A 20,496-nucleotide genomic window follows, 5' to 3' on the forward strand; every position below is an offset into this window, starting at 1 on the left:
TCATGCTTTAATGGTATAAAAAGAAACTTACTGTACTTGCCCTGCACTCCGGTTGTTCCAATCTAATTTTTAATGGAGTTTACTGTGGTGCGTAGCGTCTCCGTGACGGGATACCCCAACCCGCACAATATCACAGCGATGAGGGAGAGGGAGAAATAGCCGCAGTCTCGGTGTTCAAAGGATATTCAGATCATGTATTTGTATTCAAACAAGACAAGTATTTGCACAATGTTTCAGGGCACAAAGTTATCCCTTCCGTGGGTGCATTAATTACAAAGTGCCAAAATTGGTGCTTAAATACAGTACACGTATCAATCCCACAACGCAGTTCAAACTTTGGTGCCAAATTTGTCATTCTATGACATCATTAGTTACATTCTTAAAGTGATAGCACTTTCTTCAAGAGTGTATGTGTGTATGTGTGTATGTGTGTGTATATATTCCCCCTGAGGAAGGTCCCATTCTGTAGGACCGAAACGTTGGGTTTCTGGATATATTTTTGCTTTCACTAATACACTTTGATTTTCAACACTGAGTGCTGTCTCTTGTTTACCAATCCTTGGAACGGTAACGTATAACTACATTCTCTATATGGGACGTGCACCTGTGGCTTACCAGCATCTATTGGAGTGCCAACTGCCTTATCTGACTAATATATATATATATATATATATATATATAATAATGGATCTATATCCAGTGTTAATTTTTTTTTTAAATTCTTTACTATAAGGTGACAGCATAACTTTAACATCTGTGACTTCCTAACCCAACTTAAATACAGTAGTGAAAATTGTACAAAAGTAGTGTATATTTCTATTATTTTTTATTTAATTGAGATTGCTATATATTGTACTGTATACACATTTTAAAATCAAATATTTCTTAAAGCGAAATAATATAAGAACGTGAGAAATACATTTTCTTACTTTTGTTAACAGAAATACAGAAAACTATGCACTATAATATGTGGATTATAATTTCTCAAATCTATACTACATGTTAAATTTAATTACGTATTTGTTTAGGATATACTTAGTTACACATCATTATATTAAATCAAATTCTTTAGATACTAAATTAGGATAATCTCATACAATATATAAGTATTTATAAAAATATAAGACATTTTAAGTACAACAACTTTGTGTTAAAAGACTAGGGAAGGACATTCTATACAAGAACTGACTGTAGGGATGTATTTCCCATGTAGGAATTTCTTCTATAATTAGGTTTTTGAAGTGAAACTTCTTTGCAGGCACTAAATCCATTTTCCAGGAGATGGAAGTAGGTTATGGAAGTGACGTCAGTGCTGGCAGATGAGGCCAACACTTAACTCCATACCCACAGTCGCCCGCGGCCATCAGCAGAAGCGCTGATGCGTCTATGGCCCAGGACATAGTGCACTCAGCGTCGCTGAGCCGTGCTGAACAGATGCACAAAGCCCCTGCATCTGTTATAAGCAAGGCTATAGTTTCTCCCTCCGCATGCTTGCTGATGCGTGCGGAGGCTGAGAAACTTCCCCGAGACAGGCAAGTTTGAAATTTGTCGCTCGGGGAAGCGGAGGAGCGGTCACGTAACCGCTCCCATCCATGCAGCCGGTCCGGCACTACCAGACAAGACAGAGGCAGCACAGAGGTGTGTGTGTGTGTGTGTGTGTGTGTGTGTGTGTGTGTGTGTGTGTGTGTGTGTGTGTGTGTGTGTGTATATATTTATCAAAGTTGCACAATGTTAATAAATAATTTATTCGCACGTTTTTTTTAAATTTTTAAATACTATATAATATACACACACACACACACACACACACACACATATACACACACACACACACACACAGGTTTCCCAGTGACACACAAACACACAGACCACTACAAAGTGACACACACACACACTGACAGCTACCAAGTGACACACACACAGTAAGGCCGAGTCCATAGAAGGACAGGCCGCGCTGTGCCATGCGGACGCTCCGCGCTGAGCCCCTGCATCCTCAATGAGGATGCCTTGAGAGGGGGCTCACGCGAGCGTCCGCAGGCATGCTGAGGCGCTGGAATTTTCAGCCGACAGCCAAGCTGTTTTTCAGCGCGCTGTTGGCTGAAAACATCCAATCAGCCTGAAGCAGCGTCAACGTCACGGCGCCGTGACGTCGGCGCCGTGACGTTGACGTCAGTGCGTCGCGGGCGATTGGCCCAGCGATGTCACTGCCCCGCCTCCAACCACCTCCCCCTGGCTCCCTTCGCGCACGCTGGCTCGCCTGCAAGTCCATGGAATCGCGCAGATTTCAGCAGGCGAGCCTCAGTGTCAGCGCGGCTCGGAACTCCTCACCCCTCTATGGCCCCAGCCTGATACCCGCCTCCCAAGCGCGCTTGCTGTCTCCTCTGCCAGGACAGCAAAAAGCTCCTGGTAGAGCGAGCAGCAGCAAGCAAGAGCGAGCAGCAGCACCTAAGCGCTTACTATGTCCCAGGCCTAAGGCTAAGGCCCCGCTCCCAGAGTCAGCGCACCCGCACTGCAGACAGGTGGTGCGCTGACATACACAGACCGCGATATGCGGTCTGTAGGGAGCGGGAGCCGGAGCGGGAGGTGGGCGGGAGTGGGAGGCTTGACAGGGAGGGGGGGCGTGGCTTGAGCGGAGGGACCCGCTACTCTTTCCCCCCCCCTCCCTCCACGGACTCGGGCTGGAGCTGGAGCTGCTGAGGGTAAGTTTAAATACACACACACGCAGGCACTCATACATACACACATACACACACACACAGGCAGGCACTCACGCACTCAGGCACACACATACACACACAGACAGGCACGCACGCACTCAGACACACACACAGACAGGCACTCACCTGCTTTCACTCCACACTCCTCCCCGCTCCCCGAAGCCTCTCCTCCTCCCGAAGCCTCCCCTCCCCATTGGCTCACAGCCACACCACGTGACGCGTCAACGCTAGGAAACACCATTCTCTTGTGTCTCCTAGCGGGTGACGCGCCACAGCGTGTAGTCAGCTGTGCCACCAGGGGGGACCGGGACCGGCTCGCGAGGATTCCCCTGCCAGTGGGGAACTCGCGACATGGCCGCCCGCGCCAACGAGCGCAGCGGGACCGAGGCCTAACTCTGCGCATAGATCAGCAGCACTGTCTGCCATCACATCCACATTATGCACATATTCACATATTCACACCAGGAGCTGTTGCACAGAAGTTGCACAGAAGTGGCTGGCCTCACTCACGCATATCTACACACAAAACGCACCCTAAAGAAGCGTTCACACGTGAAACGCACGCATCGTCCGCACACCTATCCACACACGCATCGGCCGCACACCTATCCACACACGCGGGACGCTCTCATTTCGAATGCAACATTTACTGACATTGTTTCATAGTTGAGGAGTCCCAGCGCCTTGCGTTCTTTGATACTATTGTCCTGCGTTTAAAACTAGCACCGCAGGATCTCTCTGCATTTAAGGACCTCTGAGTGGGTGAAGAGTGGGTACGCTTTCGAGCGTCGGTATTAACCCTTGTCCCGTATGCAGGTCACGTGCTAGCAGGAGGTCGTACATGACAGGACCATTGCTATTATTGCTGTTTCAGTCAGGCATGTCCTCGAGCATATCAGCGCTGATGTAGGGGACAATGCGCTACCAGTAATGTTCTATATTGCAAGTTTGATTATACCCTGTTGCCGTTTTACTTGGCAATATAGTTTACTCCCTCACCTGGGGTGGTCCGTGCGGGAAACCGATCTACACTGATCTTTCCTATTCACTGCACTCACCTCCTGCTGCGGATCTGCCCTAGCAGCTGGCTGTGCTAGATAGAAGGAAGCATTAGCTTATTACCCCTTAGCCCAGCAGCATGTCTTTATTAATATCTTGTGCTACTCATGTCTGCATTGAATGTGCAATTATTGATAGTGGGAATATCCTAATTGGTTTACTAATTTGGTTATTTGGCTTACCTGATTTCTGCTCATCCTTGCACTTCATGACTTACGGGGCCGTACTCCATTCAATGCTCCCTCTCTGCACATTTGCCACGGACTCACCAGCTGTGAGTACCAGGGGTCACTCTGTGGCAAGTATTTACAGGTAGCTCTGCATACAGGTTATCATCTCTTGTGCATTAGTATTGCCTCGGTATATATATATTATATATACCATATAGTGTCTCTGTCACTTACCTCTATGAAAGTGGATTCACACTCCTTACCATCAGGACAGTGGAGGTATGTCTGCACAGAGCTAGTATACCTCCTGTGCCTTTACAGTACATACCCCTTCACTTTGTATCACCCTACCTACGGGTCACATTTATTTACAGCTATTAGTTGATACAGATGATACCACTACTACAACATTAGGTTGCATGAGACACTATCTGAAACAGTGGTTTTACATTGGTCCCACCACTGTACTACATAGCAGGCTGTTTATTCACAGCATGGGATCCTGAATATCTATCTAGGATCCCCCATATGTCCTATCTACTTAGCTACCACAGCTACGTTATATAGATTACAGTCACGTGCTGTCTGATCTGCATATTCATTTTAAACCCAATTATTTTATTCATTGAAATAAAGTATTTTAACTTTATCATTATACATTTAGTAGTGATTGAGTGCTTATATACTAGGTCTCCCTTTTCTCGTGTATACCTAATCACTCACGCATACGCAGAACTGTCTGGCGTCCTTCACGTATGCCGCGCATGTGCAGTAGTGATGGGCGCCGTTGATGGATATCACGCATGCGCATAAGTGGCTGGTATCACTCGCACATACTGTGCAGCAGCAGCAGCGAACGGCGCCTCGCACATGCGGAGAAGCTGCCACCACCACTTCAACAAACCGTGCATGCGCTGAGCCAGACAGACCTATAAAAGCTACAGTCGGCTTCTCCAGTAACATTATCTATTGTTACCGTTTACAGCTCAAACTGCTGGGAACATTTGCAACAAATTATCCCAAAAAGGAAAGTGTTGCAAAGATCTTGCCCTGCTTGAAAGGTGGGTTAAAACCTGCCATTGAAATCAAAATATGTTTTAAACTCATTCAAAATGGCATTAAGAGTTGAATAAAATAAATAGTCACTATTATCTAACAGAACTGATTTTTTTTTTAAACAATATCAGATTTCACATGTTTTGCTGCTTTAACACTGGATATACAGTATATACCCTTTTGAAGAAAGTGCTATCATTTAAAAAATTTAACTAATGACATCTAAGAATAAAACATTTGCTGTAAAAAAAATCAAACAGCACTGTGGGATTTATATGTATATTTAAACACCGATTTTAGCACTTTATAATTATGTAGTCCTGAGGAAGGGTGAACGTTGTACCCTAAAAAGTAACTTGTCTCCTTTGAATGTACATAAATGATGCAAGGATCCTTTGAACACAAAGAGGGCGGCTATTTCTCCTTCTGCCTCTATGTTTTAATGGTAACATAAACCTACTCGCCCAAATGCATTAAATTGGGCTTTCTGATTTTTATGTAATCCATTTTTGTATTAAGGTTGTTTGAGCATCTTAGTATGCACAACTAATTGTAAATCCTCCCTGTTGTTCTTTTTTTGTAATGCAATATCAGATAGGATTAGAATGACATACAGTAGGTATCAGGATGGATATGAGAGATCTGTTTATATCTTCATTGGGATGAGAGTACCTTATTAAATATATATATATATATTATGCAATATTCTTTCAGCTAAGTACCAGGGAGTCTTTCTAGTGAGCAGGGAGTTGGGGGTAGTGTGTCAGTAATCTGAAGTTCCGAACTTGAGTAGTCAAAAGTGCTTTCTTACTATTACTTGCTGGTTAGGTCGCAGCAATAAATACCTGTGCTATCCTTGAAGCATCCGTGCAATGCTCTGTGACTAATTGGGCAGGTACCTGTGTCTGGGTTTGATTCCGAAGTTCTCATGGTTGAAGCGCGCATTCATCTTACTCTCCGCCCAGTTGTTCATCATCTCTGTTGTCATGAACTGTTTAATAAAAAATTTGTAGCGACTGTACAGTACCACGTCCAATGGGAAGCCTTCATCAGCTACACGGTTGACAACCCACGCTCCCCTCCTGGTGCTGAGATACACCTATAGAGGACAGGAGTAACAGTAGTAATTTGGAAGACTGTGGCACTGGAAAGCAAACATACATTTTACATAAATAATACATAGCACATGTAGTTATAGATTTTAATTATAGCAGTCGAGCTGATGTACACCGATATTTACTAAGTGACGCTATTACATACACCTTCCGTTGCCGGAACACATCTTAGCACCTACTAAAGAAAATGGGCCACAATGTGTCTTCTAGAAAGGCAAGATGTCTTATGATAGCACTACTTGGTAAATATGGACCAAAATCCGATTATAGAAATAAATTGTCTGGCTTTTGTGTTTTTTTAAGGTACAATTCCTATTATCTCACAAACTAGGCTTTAAATAGCAATAAATATAATTATTCTTAAATACTTTTTATTCCTTTGAAAGATGACCACATTCTCCTTTTATGGTTTCAATGTGGACTAGGGACCCCAAAATGTGAAGCAGCTGTCAATCTCCATGCTTTTCCATATTTTACAAATGTAGCCCTATATTCATACCCAAATAATTGCAGAATAATAACCCACATATCTCTTTCCATCAGAGGATCAAGCAGGAGACATAGGTGACAAGGAAAATGGTTAGTACAAGTAGACCCTATCCTATTAAAAATCACAGTGACATCACACACATTGGTTAAAGCAGGGGTGCGCAAACGTTTTTCGCTGTGCCACCCCTGCCTGCTCTTCTCCGTTGTTGCGCACCTCCCTTACCTCGCGCGGGATCAAATGACGCCGCAGGGTCGTGTGACGTAACGTCACATGACCCGCGGCGTCATTTGACATCATGTTACCATGGCAACCGTGATGTTATTTGCTGCCGCGTTGCCATGGTCACGCGTCCTGAAGCCGGCTGAATCTCGATAAGTAGAGGTTGCAGAGGCCTCGCAGAGGCCTCGCGCGGTCCCCCAGCATTTAATTTAAATGCCTTGGGAAAGAGCGCGGTACATCTGAAACCACCCACGCCACCCCCCCCAAAAAAAATCTTGTGCCCCCCAGTTCGCGCACCGCTGGGTTAAAGGTACCTCCTAAATGTCTGGTTTGTGTTTTAACATCTGACATTAAAACTTGCATTAAAATCTATTTTGAAGATTGCAACAAGTCAAGTGGACTTAACTAAACATCCATTTCTGCTCTTTCTTTTTTCGGTAATAGGTTTTCTGGAGAACAGAAGCCTGTAGATTGTGCCCAAAGCTCCAGAAAAGGAGGAACATGCTCTCAATGACATTTTGTTGAATATTGTTTAAGAATAGCGAGCTATCCATTACCAATATATTAATTCCTAGTCATCACTATATTGCTCGTTTGTATATGTGTTCTTGCATCTGAATGAAAGAGTGTGTGTGTTTATTCCCATCAGCAATTCTACCACTGTAAGTGGCAACTCCTGCTCCTATACATAAAACACAATACGTGGTGAAACATAAAAAAAAGACTAGAGACTGACAAGGTTAGCCAGATGTCAAGATAAAGATACAGAAATTCCATGTGAGAGAAAGTAAAGCCAAGAGAGCCGGTGAGGTGAGGTCAATAAAATCCTACAATAAAGGCTAGCAGGTATTCTGATTCTGTGAGAGATACTAGTTCTATGCTAGAATCTTGACCGTAACTTTGTGAACTTTGGAGTAATGTTATGGACATTGCAGATAAGTTTAAAAAAAAATCAAAACACTATTTGCTAAAAGTTCTAACCATATTGGTTCTGAAAATATCGGTGTAGGATGTCATAACTTTGAATGGATCAACTAAAAATGTTTCTTAGAGCTTTAGAAACCACGCAGCTCCAGAGCTTTTGAAACCTCACAAGTCTCTTGATGGCAGTACAAAAAAAAGATGGGTGAGGCTATGAAATCTCTGTACACTATAGTTCTCCCAATTAATGAGCATTTTACAGACATCAAGTAGCACTTTACATACCACTTGTGACAATCAAGAGTTATAAGTAGTTGAAAAATCACATTTTAATGAAATACTCAGTTGACCCGTAATGATGTCGGACCCACTGTGCTTACATATAGAGTGCACTTATTATTACATGCAGTGTCAGACTGAATTATCAAAGGCACACAGGGGGAAACAAATGTGCCTGTAGGTAGCTAATTAAAGGGCCATAATGGACATTAACAACTATAACAGGGCTTGCACTTATGCATAAATACAAATGTTCTGCCATGCATTCAATAGTCCTGTACATACATATATACATACTGTGTACACGCATAAGGCATGAAGTCAGAGACTGTACACGCACTCATACATGCATGCACTCATGGATACATACACTCATAAATGCTTACACACACATATAATATACATATACATATGCTCTTAAAGATTACCTAAAACCGTACTCACAGATCGACTTCCATTAGAGTTTCAACCAAGCCTCCCAAGTCTACTCAACATTTATGGAGTCCCCAATCATTCTAGGGGGATTTGCCCATCTGGTCCTGATGCAGAAGCCCACTTGGATTTTTTGCGGATCCAGTGATCCAGTCCAAATCTTATTACATGTAGTACTTTACCTGCTTAGCCACAGAACTAAGCTCGACAGCCAAGTCACCTCCAGAATTCCCAATACCAATGACAATAATCCTCTTGTCCAGGAATGGCTGGGGATTCTTGTATTCCCGACTATGGAAGTATTGACCTTTAAACTTCTGTATACCTGCCAGCACAATACACAGTATTTAAATCACCAGTTATTCTAAATAATTCAATATTACAGTTATACTGTACATCCCTTCCTTTCTTTGTTTATGTAGTTGCATGTGTATTGGCTGCCTTTAAATGATTGGGAACATTTTACATGACATTGTATTTAAAAGAAGACCACTTGCCTGTTTGAAATTCTGCATTTGGTAAAGCCATGGTGATATTAGTAATAATGTTTCATGTTTTAGAAAACCCTATAGTCCCATTTTTTTTTTTCAACTGAGCAAGCGAAACCTCTAGGGAGGTCATGTATAAATTGACAGTACAGGCATACCCCACATTAACGTACGCAATGGGACCGGAGCATGTATATAAAGTGAAAATGTACTTAAAGTGAAGCACTACCTTTTCCCACTTATCGATGCATGTACTGTACTGAAATCATCATATACGTGCATAACTGATGTAAATAACGCATCTGTAACAGGCTCTATAGTCTCCCCACTTGCGCACAGCTTCGGTACAGGTCGGGAGCCGGTATTGCTGTTCAGGACGTGCTGACAGGCGCATGCGCGAGCTGTTGTTTGCCTATTGGGCGATATGTCCTTACTCGCAAGTGTACTTAAAGTGAGTGTCCTTAAACTGGGGTATGCCTGTAATCTAAAAGTTACACACCCGGTGGGTTCATTTGCATGCCAGAATCCTTGGCAGATACCCGCCTAACTTCCCTATATGTGCTATACTTTGTGCAATGGGGGGGGGGGCGGGTTGTCACTTATTTTACCCACAATCCTCTGGTTTATAACCACTATCAGCTTCACAATGCACAGTCAGTAACCAAGCTCAAACTAATCAGCTTAAAATGATGAAACACAGAAGCTGTCTTTGAAAAGGTTTACTGACTCTATACTTCCTTTTCTTGGATTAGCTGCACACAAGCTGCGTAATACAGCAGCCAAAAGATCTAGGGAATACATGTAAAAAATCACTATGAAACTGAAGGAAGCACACCCAGTGTGTCAATGTCCGTATTGCTACATGGAATCCTTGTCTGCCATCTAAATCCGAATCCGCTAACTGAATCCCAATCGGTCAGTAGGAGCAATCAATACAGCAATCCTGCTTTGCAATGCGTTTGTTTTTTTTATTACAGGATTGGAACCGGGCATCCTCCAGCGCTAAATCCTGCTATATAGAACTTACTGGGGTAGTTACCAGTGTGCTGCACTGGGTATTTTAATAGCCATACAATAGGAAGCCGCAATGGATGACACTGGTTTGCGACACTAGCAAGATTTGAATGGCCATTTGGTTTCCCCTAGAGTGGCAGAGATACCGGTAACTTCACCAGTAAGTTTTTCGGGGGGGAAACCAGGGGGTCACTGGAGCTGAATATAGCAGGTTTAAGTCTGAAGGAACCCCGGTTCCAATCCTGTAATAAAAAAAAAATCTAATAAATTAAAGTGCAATTGCTGCTTTAATGACATGAAAATGGGGTGAATTAAGTAAGTTTGGGAGAAACGTAGAGATCTTTAGCGACATCTGCTGCTTCAATTGTGAAATTCTTGTGGTATGTGAGATTAAAATGTATTTTACAGCTGCCACCATTTGAAAATATCATGTATGATTTTGTTTTTCTGCATGTATAATATTTCTAACCCCTTGTTTCCTCCCCAACTCCTCCTACTGACTGGGATTCAGATTGCGGATTCATATTCAGTTTACATGTTCGGATTCAGTTAGCGCAGTGGTTCCGAATCTGTGCGCCGCGGCGCCCTGGTGCGCCGTGGCTTTCCTAGAGGGGCGCCGCGATTATCCCTCCCCACCATCCCTCCAATTATCCCTCCCCACCATCACTACTTCATGCTGGCCGGGCCGCAGGAGATGGCTGCAGGTCAGAGGAAGCCGGGGGAGGGGCTTCTGCTTTGTGCAGAGCACACGGTGAGTGTGTGTGTGTCTGCCTTCCCGCTCCTGGCTCCTCTGTCTGCTGGTGGCTGCGCGGTATCCCGTCCCCTTCTGCCCCGGGTGATAGGAGAAGGTAGGGGGGGGGGGGGAAGTTGTACATTTGTCTGTCCAGTGACTCTGTGTAGGGAGCTGCCTGCACGGATCTCCTGCCTTTCCTCCACTCCCCCCCCTCCCCCAGTCACTCACATCCGTCGCTGCCTCTGCTCTCCACTGCTCTCCAATGTGTGTGTGTGTGTGTGTGTATCTGTGTGTGTGTGTGTGCAGGGAGCTGCCTGCACGGATCTCCTGCCTTTCCTCCCCTCCTCCCCCCCTGAGAGAGTGTGTCTGAGAGAGTGTGTCTGAGAGAGTGTGTCTGAGAGAGTGTGTCAGAGAGTGTGTCTGAGAGAGTGTCTGAGAGAGTGATAGAGAGAGTGTGTCTGAGAGAGTGAGAGAGAGAGTGTGTCTGAGAGAGAGAGTGTCTGAGAGAGTGAGAGAGAGTGTCTGAGAGAGTGAGAGAGAGTGTGTCTGGGAGAGTGAGAGAGAGAGTGTGTCTGAGAGAGTGAGAGAGAGTGTCTGAGAGAGTGAGAGAGAGTGTCTGAGAGAGTGTGAGAGAGAGTGTCTGAGAGAGTGAGAGAGAGAGTGTCTGAGAGAGAGAGAGAGAGTGTCTGAGAGAGTGTGTCTGAGAGAGTGTCTGAGAGAGTGTGTCTGAGAGAGTGTGTCTGAGAGAGTGAGAGAGAATGTGTCTGAGAGAGTGTGAGAGTGTGTCTGAGAGAGTGAGAGAGAGTGTGTCTGAGAGAGTGAGAGAGAGAGAGTGTCTGAGAGAGTGAGAAAGAGAGTGTCTGAGTGAGAGAGAGAGTGTCTGAGAGAGTGAGAGAGAGAGTGTCTGAGAGAGTGAGAGAGAGAGTGTCTGGAGAGTGTCTGAGAGTGAATGAGTGTCTGAGAATGAATGAGTGTCTGAGAGTGAGTGAGTGTGTCTGAGTGAGTGTGTCTGAGAGAGTGAGTGTGTGTGTGTCTGAGAGAGTGGGAGATTGTGTGTGTCTGAGAGAGAGTGTGTGTGTCTGAGAGAGTGTGTGTGTCTGAGAGAGTGTGTGCCTGAGAGAGACACCACCTGCCTTTCCTCCCCTCCTCCCCCCCTGAGAGTGTGTCTGAGAGAGTGTGTCTGAGAGAGTGTGTCTGAGAGAGTGTGTCTGAGTGAGTGATAGAGAGAGTGTGTCTGAGAGAGTGAGAGAGAGAGTGTGTCTGAGAGTGAGAGAGAGTGTCTGAGAGAGTGATAGAGAGTGTCTGAGAGAGTGAGAGAGAGAGTGTGTCTGGGAGAGTGAGAGAGAGAGAGTGTGTCTGAGAGAGTGAGAGAGAGTGTCTGAGAGAGTGAGAGAGAGTGTCTGAGAGAGTGTGAGAGAGAGTGTCTGAGAGAGTGAGAGAGAGAGTGTCTGAGAGAGAGAGAGTGTCTGCGAGAGTGTGTCTGAGATAGTGTGTCTGAGAGAGTGTGTCTGAGAGAGTGAGAGAGAGAGTGTGTCTGAGAGAGTGAGAGAGTGTGTCTGAGAGAGTGAGAGAGAGTGTGTCTGAGAGAGTGAGAGAGAGTGTGTCAGAGAGTGAGAAAGAGAGTGTCTGAGTGAGAGAGAGTGTCTGAGAGAGTGAGAGAGAGTGTCTGAGAGTGAGAGAGAGTGTGTCTGAGAGAGTGAGAGAGAGTGTCAGAGAGTGAGAGAGTGTCAGAGAGTGAGAGAGTGTCTGAGAGAGTGAGAGAGAGAGTGTCTGAGAGAGTGAGAGAGAGTGTCTGAGAGAGTGAGAGAGAGTGTCTGAGAGAGTGAGAGAGAGAGTGTCTGGAGAGTGAGAGAGAGTGTCTGGAGAGTGTCTGAGAGTGAATGAGTGTCTGAGAATGAATGAGTGTCTGAGAGTGAGTGAGTGTGTCTGAGTGAGTGTGTCTGAGAGAGTGAGTGAGTGTGTCTGAGAGAGTGAGTGTGTGTGTCTGAGAGAGTGGGAGATTGTGTGTGTCTGAGAGAGTGTGTGTGTGTCTGAGAGAGTGTGTGTGTCTGAGAGAGTGTGTGCCTGAGAGAGACACCAACTGCGCATTGCAACTGTTAGGTATGTATATACACCTTTGTTTTTACTTTGGGCACCACGGAAAAATCCTGATCGCCTTGGGGAGCCTTGAACCGAAAAAGTTTGGGAACCACTGAGTTAGCGGATTCGGATTTACATTCAGTTTGCAGGTTTGGATTCAGGATCCGTCGGACAGATTTTCACTAATTAGAAAAAAAAACCAATCTGCTTTTTTTGAGACTAATTCGCAGAGTTCCGCAGACGATGGGAACTGGCGAACCCGCGGCAGATACAAATTCTGGCAAAAATGTCGCCTATCTCTAATTGTAATAACAACTCAATTTTAATAAATAACATCTGAAAGACTTGACTGTTAGCTGCTATTGTCCTTACTTTGACTTTGTCGTTTTGCCAAGATACATTGCACGATAATTTAAAACTAAACACTTCAGCCAATATTTATAAAGCAGTCGTCTTCCATAAGACCCTTTCTGGGGCTGGAAAACATTTTGGGGTCTATTCTATAAGCCCCGGTAACCCACTTATCAAGACCTTTTCTGCCAAAATGCCTACTGCTATTCTGTAAGCCTCGATAAGTGGGCGATAAAGGCATGAATCACCAATTTTGTCAGCCGTCCAAAACACATCGTCGGGTGAGCGGCGATAAGTCACTCATCGTCAGGTCCTGAAACTCGTGCAATTCTAGTAGCCTCAATTAGTTTATCGAGACTAATCGCGGCTCTAGAATGGCGAGTTTCCTCCAAAATCCTCACGCCAGGAAAAGTTGGCGTGAGGCTGGGGAGAAGCTGCAGAGAAGGCGGCGAGAGAGGACTTAGAAAAAAAAAATGATTTTTTGCTGCATTGGATTCATGCCGGGAGTCTCCGCAGCTGATGGCCATTAATATCAGCACCAGAGACCCCCGGCATGAATCCCATGCAATACAAATGAATTTAAAGGCAACTTCATTACCTTAGAGGCTGTGGGTAGCAAGGGTTCGTGAAGGTGGTATTTGGCCCTTGGTGGGTGTTTAAGCCTTGCAAGGGGGTTGCGGGTGAAGTTGACCCCTTCATTACCATAGCGGTTAATACCGCTAAGATAATGAAGGGGGTAACCCCTTCCGCTACCCACCCAGTAGGTATAAACACCCACCAAGGACCAAATACCAACTTCACCCATCCTCGCTACTCACAATAAACATTGAAAAACACAACAACACTAATACCCACCTCCTCTACCCCCAACAACCCCCACCCCCCAACACATACAGTACATTAATGGGCAAAATTACTAATAACCAGATATGGATAACTGCTGTTTTGTTGTGCTTGATTGTTTTAATAGGTTGACCATTGACTGCTACAGTGGCTTATCATGCCTATATTATTTAGGTATACTGTACCACTGTGTAAATCCATGGGTAGAGGTTGGGTATAGTCGCTCTTGGGTGGGTGGTTAGACCTCCCTGGTGGGTAGCGGAGGAGGGTGGTTAACCCCTTAATTACTATAGCGGTTATTAATCGCAGAGAGAGAGGAGGGAGAACTGCAGATGTCGGTAAGTCCTCGCGCGGCGAAATGGAGCTGTTTTTAAATCGGGCGCCACGCTCAGACCACGTTATAAGCGAATCCACGTTGTAGCGGATTGAGCTATAACAGGGTTGATTTCCCCATTTATTGCTATCCCAATGGGAGAAGCGCAGGGATTAATTTTCTGTTTTTTCACCGCTAGGGTTCCCTGCTTCAGCATAGCCCAGAAAGGTAAGTGGGGCAAACGGATGTAAAGTGTCCCTGTAACTATAAGGAGTCCCTAGGTTAAGGGGGATACCCAGTTAATGCTCAAGTAGCCCAGAACCTGTTTTGGGGTTATTGGGCACTCCAGCCATACGTATAAGGTTGTGAGGGGACTCTTAGAGTCCAGTCCAAGTCTCTTAGATGGGGTGTGGGGAATAAAGGCTAGTAGAAAAATAAAGTTTGGCTTTCTATTCTATTCCCCATACCCAGAGACTGAGGATGTATTAAAAGTATATTGTATTAACATTGTGTTTAATACTGTAATATACTGTGTGCACTGTATACTATAGTACACAAGAGGGGTACCCCCGCAACTTCAATAACTGATGATTAGTATGACGGTACTCCCTGGGTGATAAACTGATATATGCACACAGAGTGAAGTAACACAGTTAGGGCACTCTGTCATAACCTGGAAGTATTATGGTAGTGTTAAAAACATATAACTTTATTAATATCCTTTTAAAATATAGGGGATTAAAAAGAACATTAAACAATAATTTGTATCCTATAGTACAGACTGACACTAGAATGCCTAGGATTACTGCAGTTGTGAAAGGGTTAATTCACCTTTCACGTGCAATTCCCAGATGTAAGACCTGAATATCGCAGTGTGGTACTAAATGTCCACTGTTCTCTAATGAGAACTTAGGTATACCCCATGTAGTATAAAACCTTGCAGTGTGACCAGATAATGTAAATGGGTACAAATATGATGTACCCCAATTGTAAAATACAGATAGGGTTAAGAACAGTGTAGTATAGTAACCCGCATAAGTAGAGGACAAATGGGTACTCAGCAAAGACACTTAGCTGTTTTAATGGTAAACACTAACACTGGTGAAGTGTTAGAACAAGATGTACAGGACTAGATGTATGCTTAGTGTAATAGTCACTGATAACACCTGTTATTTGTGCAGTAATTAGAGCAAGAAAGACGCGATCAGGTGCCTGCTTAATAGCGTGGCATGTTCAGAGCTGTCAGCTGAGAATTCCTGCACGTGCACATGCTGTTGACGCGCGCGTTTCGCCTAAACGAAAAGGCTAGTATGTGTATGATCGCGCCTTTCTTGCTCTACTTACTGCACAAATTAGTTTGAAGGTATAAGGGCGCCTACAGGGACTCTGCTCATTACACGAATATTGTACCAAATAGTTTGTAGGTATAAGGGTGCATTTAGGGACTTTCCCCTGTGGTATTACCTTGCAGTCACTGCACATTAACATAACAGCCTGGGTTCAGTCTGTCATTGCTGGGTATCTGCAGGATTGCGTGTTACACTCTCATAGCAGCATTAGAACCCCACAGGCAAGAGGACATCAGTACAGGTTACCCTAGGTCACAGGATCAGGTACACTCTAGTCTATATGTGTTACTGTCAAGGATTGGACTTCGGCTGAAGTGGATCCCAGTGGCAGGAACAGCAGGGAGCGAAGTCAGGAAACAAGCAGGGGTCCGAGGCAGGCAGCAGGTAGCGAAGTCAGGAAACAAGCAGAGGTCGGCAACGAGGAAACTGGAACAGGATGATAGCAATAGATAGCACAGCAGTAAACACAGGAACCTTGCAGAAGCTAAGGAACCAGTATAAACAGGCAAGGGAGGAACAGGAAAGGGAGGTTTATATAGGCAGGCTGAGAGGTGGAGCACAGGTGCAGAGGTGTCAGGTATCAGAGTCTGGAATGTTCCTTGGTTTAGCAGCAGCACTCCCGGTGGGCAAGTATAGGTACTGCAGGCTAGAACCAGACATTGAGAGTGGCAGCAGTCCCGGTGGCCAAGCATGGGAACAGCAGGCTAGAGAATATGACATTACTCCCCCCTCCCAAGAGCATTCTCCGGACGATCCTTGCTAGGCTTGTCTGGATATCTCCGGTGAAAAACTTTGACTAGTCGCGGAGCATGTACAAAATCTTTGGGTTCCCAAGACCTTTCCTCTGGGCCATAGCCCCCCCAGTGAACCAGGTACTGTAGTTTCCCTCGGTGTAACCTGGAATCCAACATTCTCTCCACAATTAATTCCTCTTCGTTATCCACGAGGATGGGTTCAGGGGGAGGAAGTCTCCGTTCAGGAGACGGATTCTCACGGAAAGGTTTCAGCAGAGAAGAATGAAACACAGGGTGTATTTTGATGGTCTCAGGAAGCTCTAATCTGAAGGACACTGGATTTATTAGTGCTGAGATGCGAAATGGCCCGATGTATTTTTGGCCCAATTTAATGGTTGGAACCTTTAGACGTAGATTTCTTTTAGAAAGCCAGACTTTATCCCCGACTTGAAATTCTGGGGAGGGTCTGCGGTGTTGGTCTGCTGCTCTTTTGTACTTTACTTGAGTCTCACGAAGTGTCTCTTTGAGGGTCTCCTGGATGTCTCGCAGAGTCTCCAGTTTCTCTGTAACTGCCGGAATGGGGCCCGAAGATGGAAAACGAGGAATAAAGGTTGGATGAAATCCATAATTTGAGAAAAAGGGGCTCTTCTGAGTCGAAGAATGATGTGAATTGTTGTATGAAAACTCAGATAATGATAGGAAATCAATCCAGTCATCCTGGAGATGACAAACAAAACATTGTAAGTATTGTTCCAAAGTCTGATTGGTCCTTTCTGTCTGGCCATTGGATTGTGGATGATAGCCAGACGATAAATTTAAATGAATTCCTAGAGAGGAACAGAAGGTCCTCCAAAATTTTGAAGTGAATTGTACCCCTCTATCGGATATGATCTCATCAGGAGCCCCGTGAAGCCGAAACACCTCTTTCACAATCAACTTGGCTGTCTGGTCTGCAGAAGGAAGATTCAGTGCTGCAATGAAGTGAGCCATCTTTGTAAGTCGATCCACCACTACCAGGATGGTATTATGTCCACTTGATCGGGGCAGGTCAACAATAAAATCCATTGATATGGACCCCCAAGGACGAGTTGGAACCGGAAGAGGCTGCAGTAAACCCACAGGTGATGCTCGAGGGGTCTTGGTCCTAGCACAAGTCTCACAGGAGAGGACATAGTCTTTAACATCTTGTGCTAATTTAGGCCACCAAAAAGAGCGAGACAACAGTTCCTGTGTCTTGAGGACACCTGGGTGACCAGCGGGTCGGGAGTCGTGCATTAATTGGAGCACCTCTAATTTTACCTCCTTAGGGACGAACAGACGATCCTTACAGTTCCAGAGACCATCACATAGAAATAGTTCTGCTTCCGGAGGAGGGTGTATAAGAAAAGAGTCATTTGAGTAGGCTCCCTTTATTCGTGTGAGGAGATCGGCGGAGATTGTGACGCCCAAAAAAATTCTTTTTGGAAGAATAGTTTCTTCTTGAACTTTGTCTGAACTAGGAAAGGATCGTGACAAGGCGTCGGCTTTTCCATTCTTGGAGCCAGGGCGGTAGGAGATGTGGAACTGAAATCTTGCAAAGAAGAGAGCCCACCTGGCTTGTCGCGCAGACAGTCTCTTTGCAGATCGAATGAATTCTAAGTTCCTGTGATCCGTAAAGACCGTAATTGGATGATTGGCCCCTCCAGTAGATATCTCCACTCAGAGAATGCAGCTTTTATAGCCAAGAGTTCTTTGTTTCCGATGTCATCATTTCGTTCAGCTGTTGACATTTGGTATGAATAAAAGGCACATGGATGAAGGAGCATCTTGGGTCCAATTCTTTGTGACAGAATGGCACCAACAGCGGAGTCGGATGCATTCACTTCCAAGATGAATGGTAATTCTGGATTTGGATGGATGAGGATAGGAGCAGATGTGAAGAGTGACTTCAATTGTTCGAATGCCGCTTCCGCTTTAGGAGACCATTTGAAGGGGAATTCCTTCCGTGTGAGTTGGGTGATTGGGGCAATAATGCCAGAGAAATTTTTAATAAAACGTCTATAGAAATTGGCAAAACCCACAAATCTCTGAATGTCCTTTTCATTCCGAGGGATTGGCCATTCCACCACGGCTTGAATCTTGCCTGGGTCCATACTCAAACCCTCAGGAGAGATGATGTAACCGAGAAATTGCATGCTGGTTTTTTCGAATTCGCATTTTTCTAACTTGATGTATAATTTGTACTTACGGAGACGCTCAAGGACAATTCGGACGTGTCTCTGGTGATCCATGATGTTATCTGAGAAGACTAGGATGTCATCCAGGTATGCCACTACGAATTGGTCCAATAACTCTCGGAGGACATCATTGATTAAATGCTGGAAGGTAGCCGGGACATTACAGAGTCCGAAAGGCATCACCAGATATTCATAGTGCCCATAACGGGTTCGGAAGGCTGTTTTCCATTCGTCACCGGGTCGAATGCGGACCAAATTATACGCTCCTCTGAGATCTAATTTGGTAAAGATTTTGGCTGACCGAATTCTTTCCAATAGTTCAGGAATCAGAGGTAATGGGTACCTGTTCTTCACCGTTATCTTATTTAGTTCCCGATGGTCAATGCAGGGGCGTAGAGAACCGTCTTTCTTTCCCACAAAGAAGAGCGCAGCGCCTGCTGAAGAAGTAGAGGGTCGGATAAAACCATTTGATAGGTTCTCCTGTAGGTAGTCATTGAGGACCTTCAATTCCGGTTCTGACAGGGAATAAATTCTTCCAAACGGAATAGCAGCACCCGGTAATAATTCAATGGGACAGTCATAAGAGCGATGTGGGGGAAGCTATCCACGTTCTTCTTGTCACACACATCTAAAAACTCAGAGTAAGGAGCCGGCAGAAGATTTTCTTGAGACAAGGAAATCTTATGTATTCCTACACACTCAGGTATAGGAGTTTTAGGTAAAAGGCTAGCTGACAGTGCTCCGAAGGAAACGTGAGTGTCTTGGTCTTCCAGTCGATTAGTGGGTTATGGATCATGAGCCATGGAATTCCCAGAATCACTGGAAACAAAGGTGATGGAATGAGACCAAATGAAATCTTCTCCTGGTGATTGGGCTCCATGACTAGTGTTAAGTTACTGGTTTCATGGGTAACAGGTCCAGAGCTCAAGGGAGAACCGTCAACGACTTCCATCCTTTCTGGCGATTCCTTGGCTACAAATGATACCAAATTTTTCTTGGCGAATTCTATGTCCATAAAATTCCCTGCCGCCCCTGAGTCGACCATTACTGTGGTTGAAAAACGATGTGTTCCTTCCTCGATTATAATAGGAACCAGGAGGTGAGGGTGTAGCGAAGGAGGGTTATCTTTCCTTTGAGAAACAGAGAGAACAGTTTTTGAAATAGCGTGCAGCTGATTTCTTCTAGGGCTCTGGAAAGAAGACCGCCTGGACTTGTTTGGGCAATCAGCGAGATAGTGCCCATCGTTTCCGCAATATAAACAGAGATCTTCTGTTCGGCGTCTATTCCTTTCCCCGGTTGAGATGGGTCCCCGCAGTGTATTTACTTGCATCGGCTCCTCCTCAGTCTCCCTGGAACGTCTTGGGGTACTGACATCTCTAAACCCGGGGTTGCTTGGCATGAACCCCTGTCTCTCCAATCGTCTTTCCGTAAGCCTGCGATCAATTTGGATGCATAAACGGACAAAGTCCTGAAATCTCTCTGGGGTCTCCACCCGGGCTAGTTCATCTTTAACTTGCTCCGAGAGACCCTGCCGCAAATTATATTTCTGCGCGGCCTCATTCCACTCAGTATCGTTAACCCATCTGCGGAATTCAGCGGCGTACTCAGCTGCCGAGCGTCTTCCTTGAAGAAGATTGTTCAGAGTTGCCTCAGCCGTTGCACTACGATTTGAGTCATCAAAAATAAGACTCATGGCATCGATGAACTCCTCCAGGTCCCTTAGTAGTGGGCTATCCTGTTCTAACATAGGGGAGACCCAAGCAAGGGCCTCATCCTTGAGCAGGGTTATGATCAGTCCAACCTTGGCTTCGTTGGTATTATAGATGGTAGGCTGAAGCTTGAACACATGTCTGCATTGATTAAGGAAATCCCGAAAAGATTGTCTTTTTCCTCCAAATTTTTCCGGAAGGGTTACACG

The 20,496-nt window shown here is 45.0% G+C and overlaps 1 protein-coding gene across 1 annotated transcript in view; it reads right to left on the reverse strand.

The window, feature by feature from the left end:
* The window catches only part of LOC142503888 (flavin-containing monooxygenase 5-like), a 51,522-nt gene that overhangs the window by 6,495 nt on the left and 24,531 nt on the right, over positions 1–20,496 (reverse strand). Inside the window, exons 5-6 of the mRNA XM_075616781.1 lie at positions 8,641–8,783; positions 5,902–6,101 (exon numbers count right to left, since the gene is read on the reverse strand). Coding sequence (XP_075472896.1) covers positions 5,902–6,101; positions 8,641–8,783 — 343 coding nt within the window. The remainder of the gene's footprint in view (positions 1–5,901; positions 6,102–8,640; positions 8,784–20,496) is intronic.

The sequence above is a fragment of the Ascaphus truei genome, chromosome 10 (assembly GCF_040206685.1).
Source record: "Ascaphus truei isolate aAscTru1 chromosome 10, aAscTru1.hap1, whole genome shotgun sequence".
Taxonomy (NCBI): domain Eukaryota; kingdom Metazoa; phylum Chordata; class Amphibia; order Anura; family Ascaphidae; genus Ascaphus; species Ascaphus truei.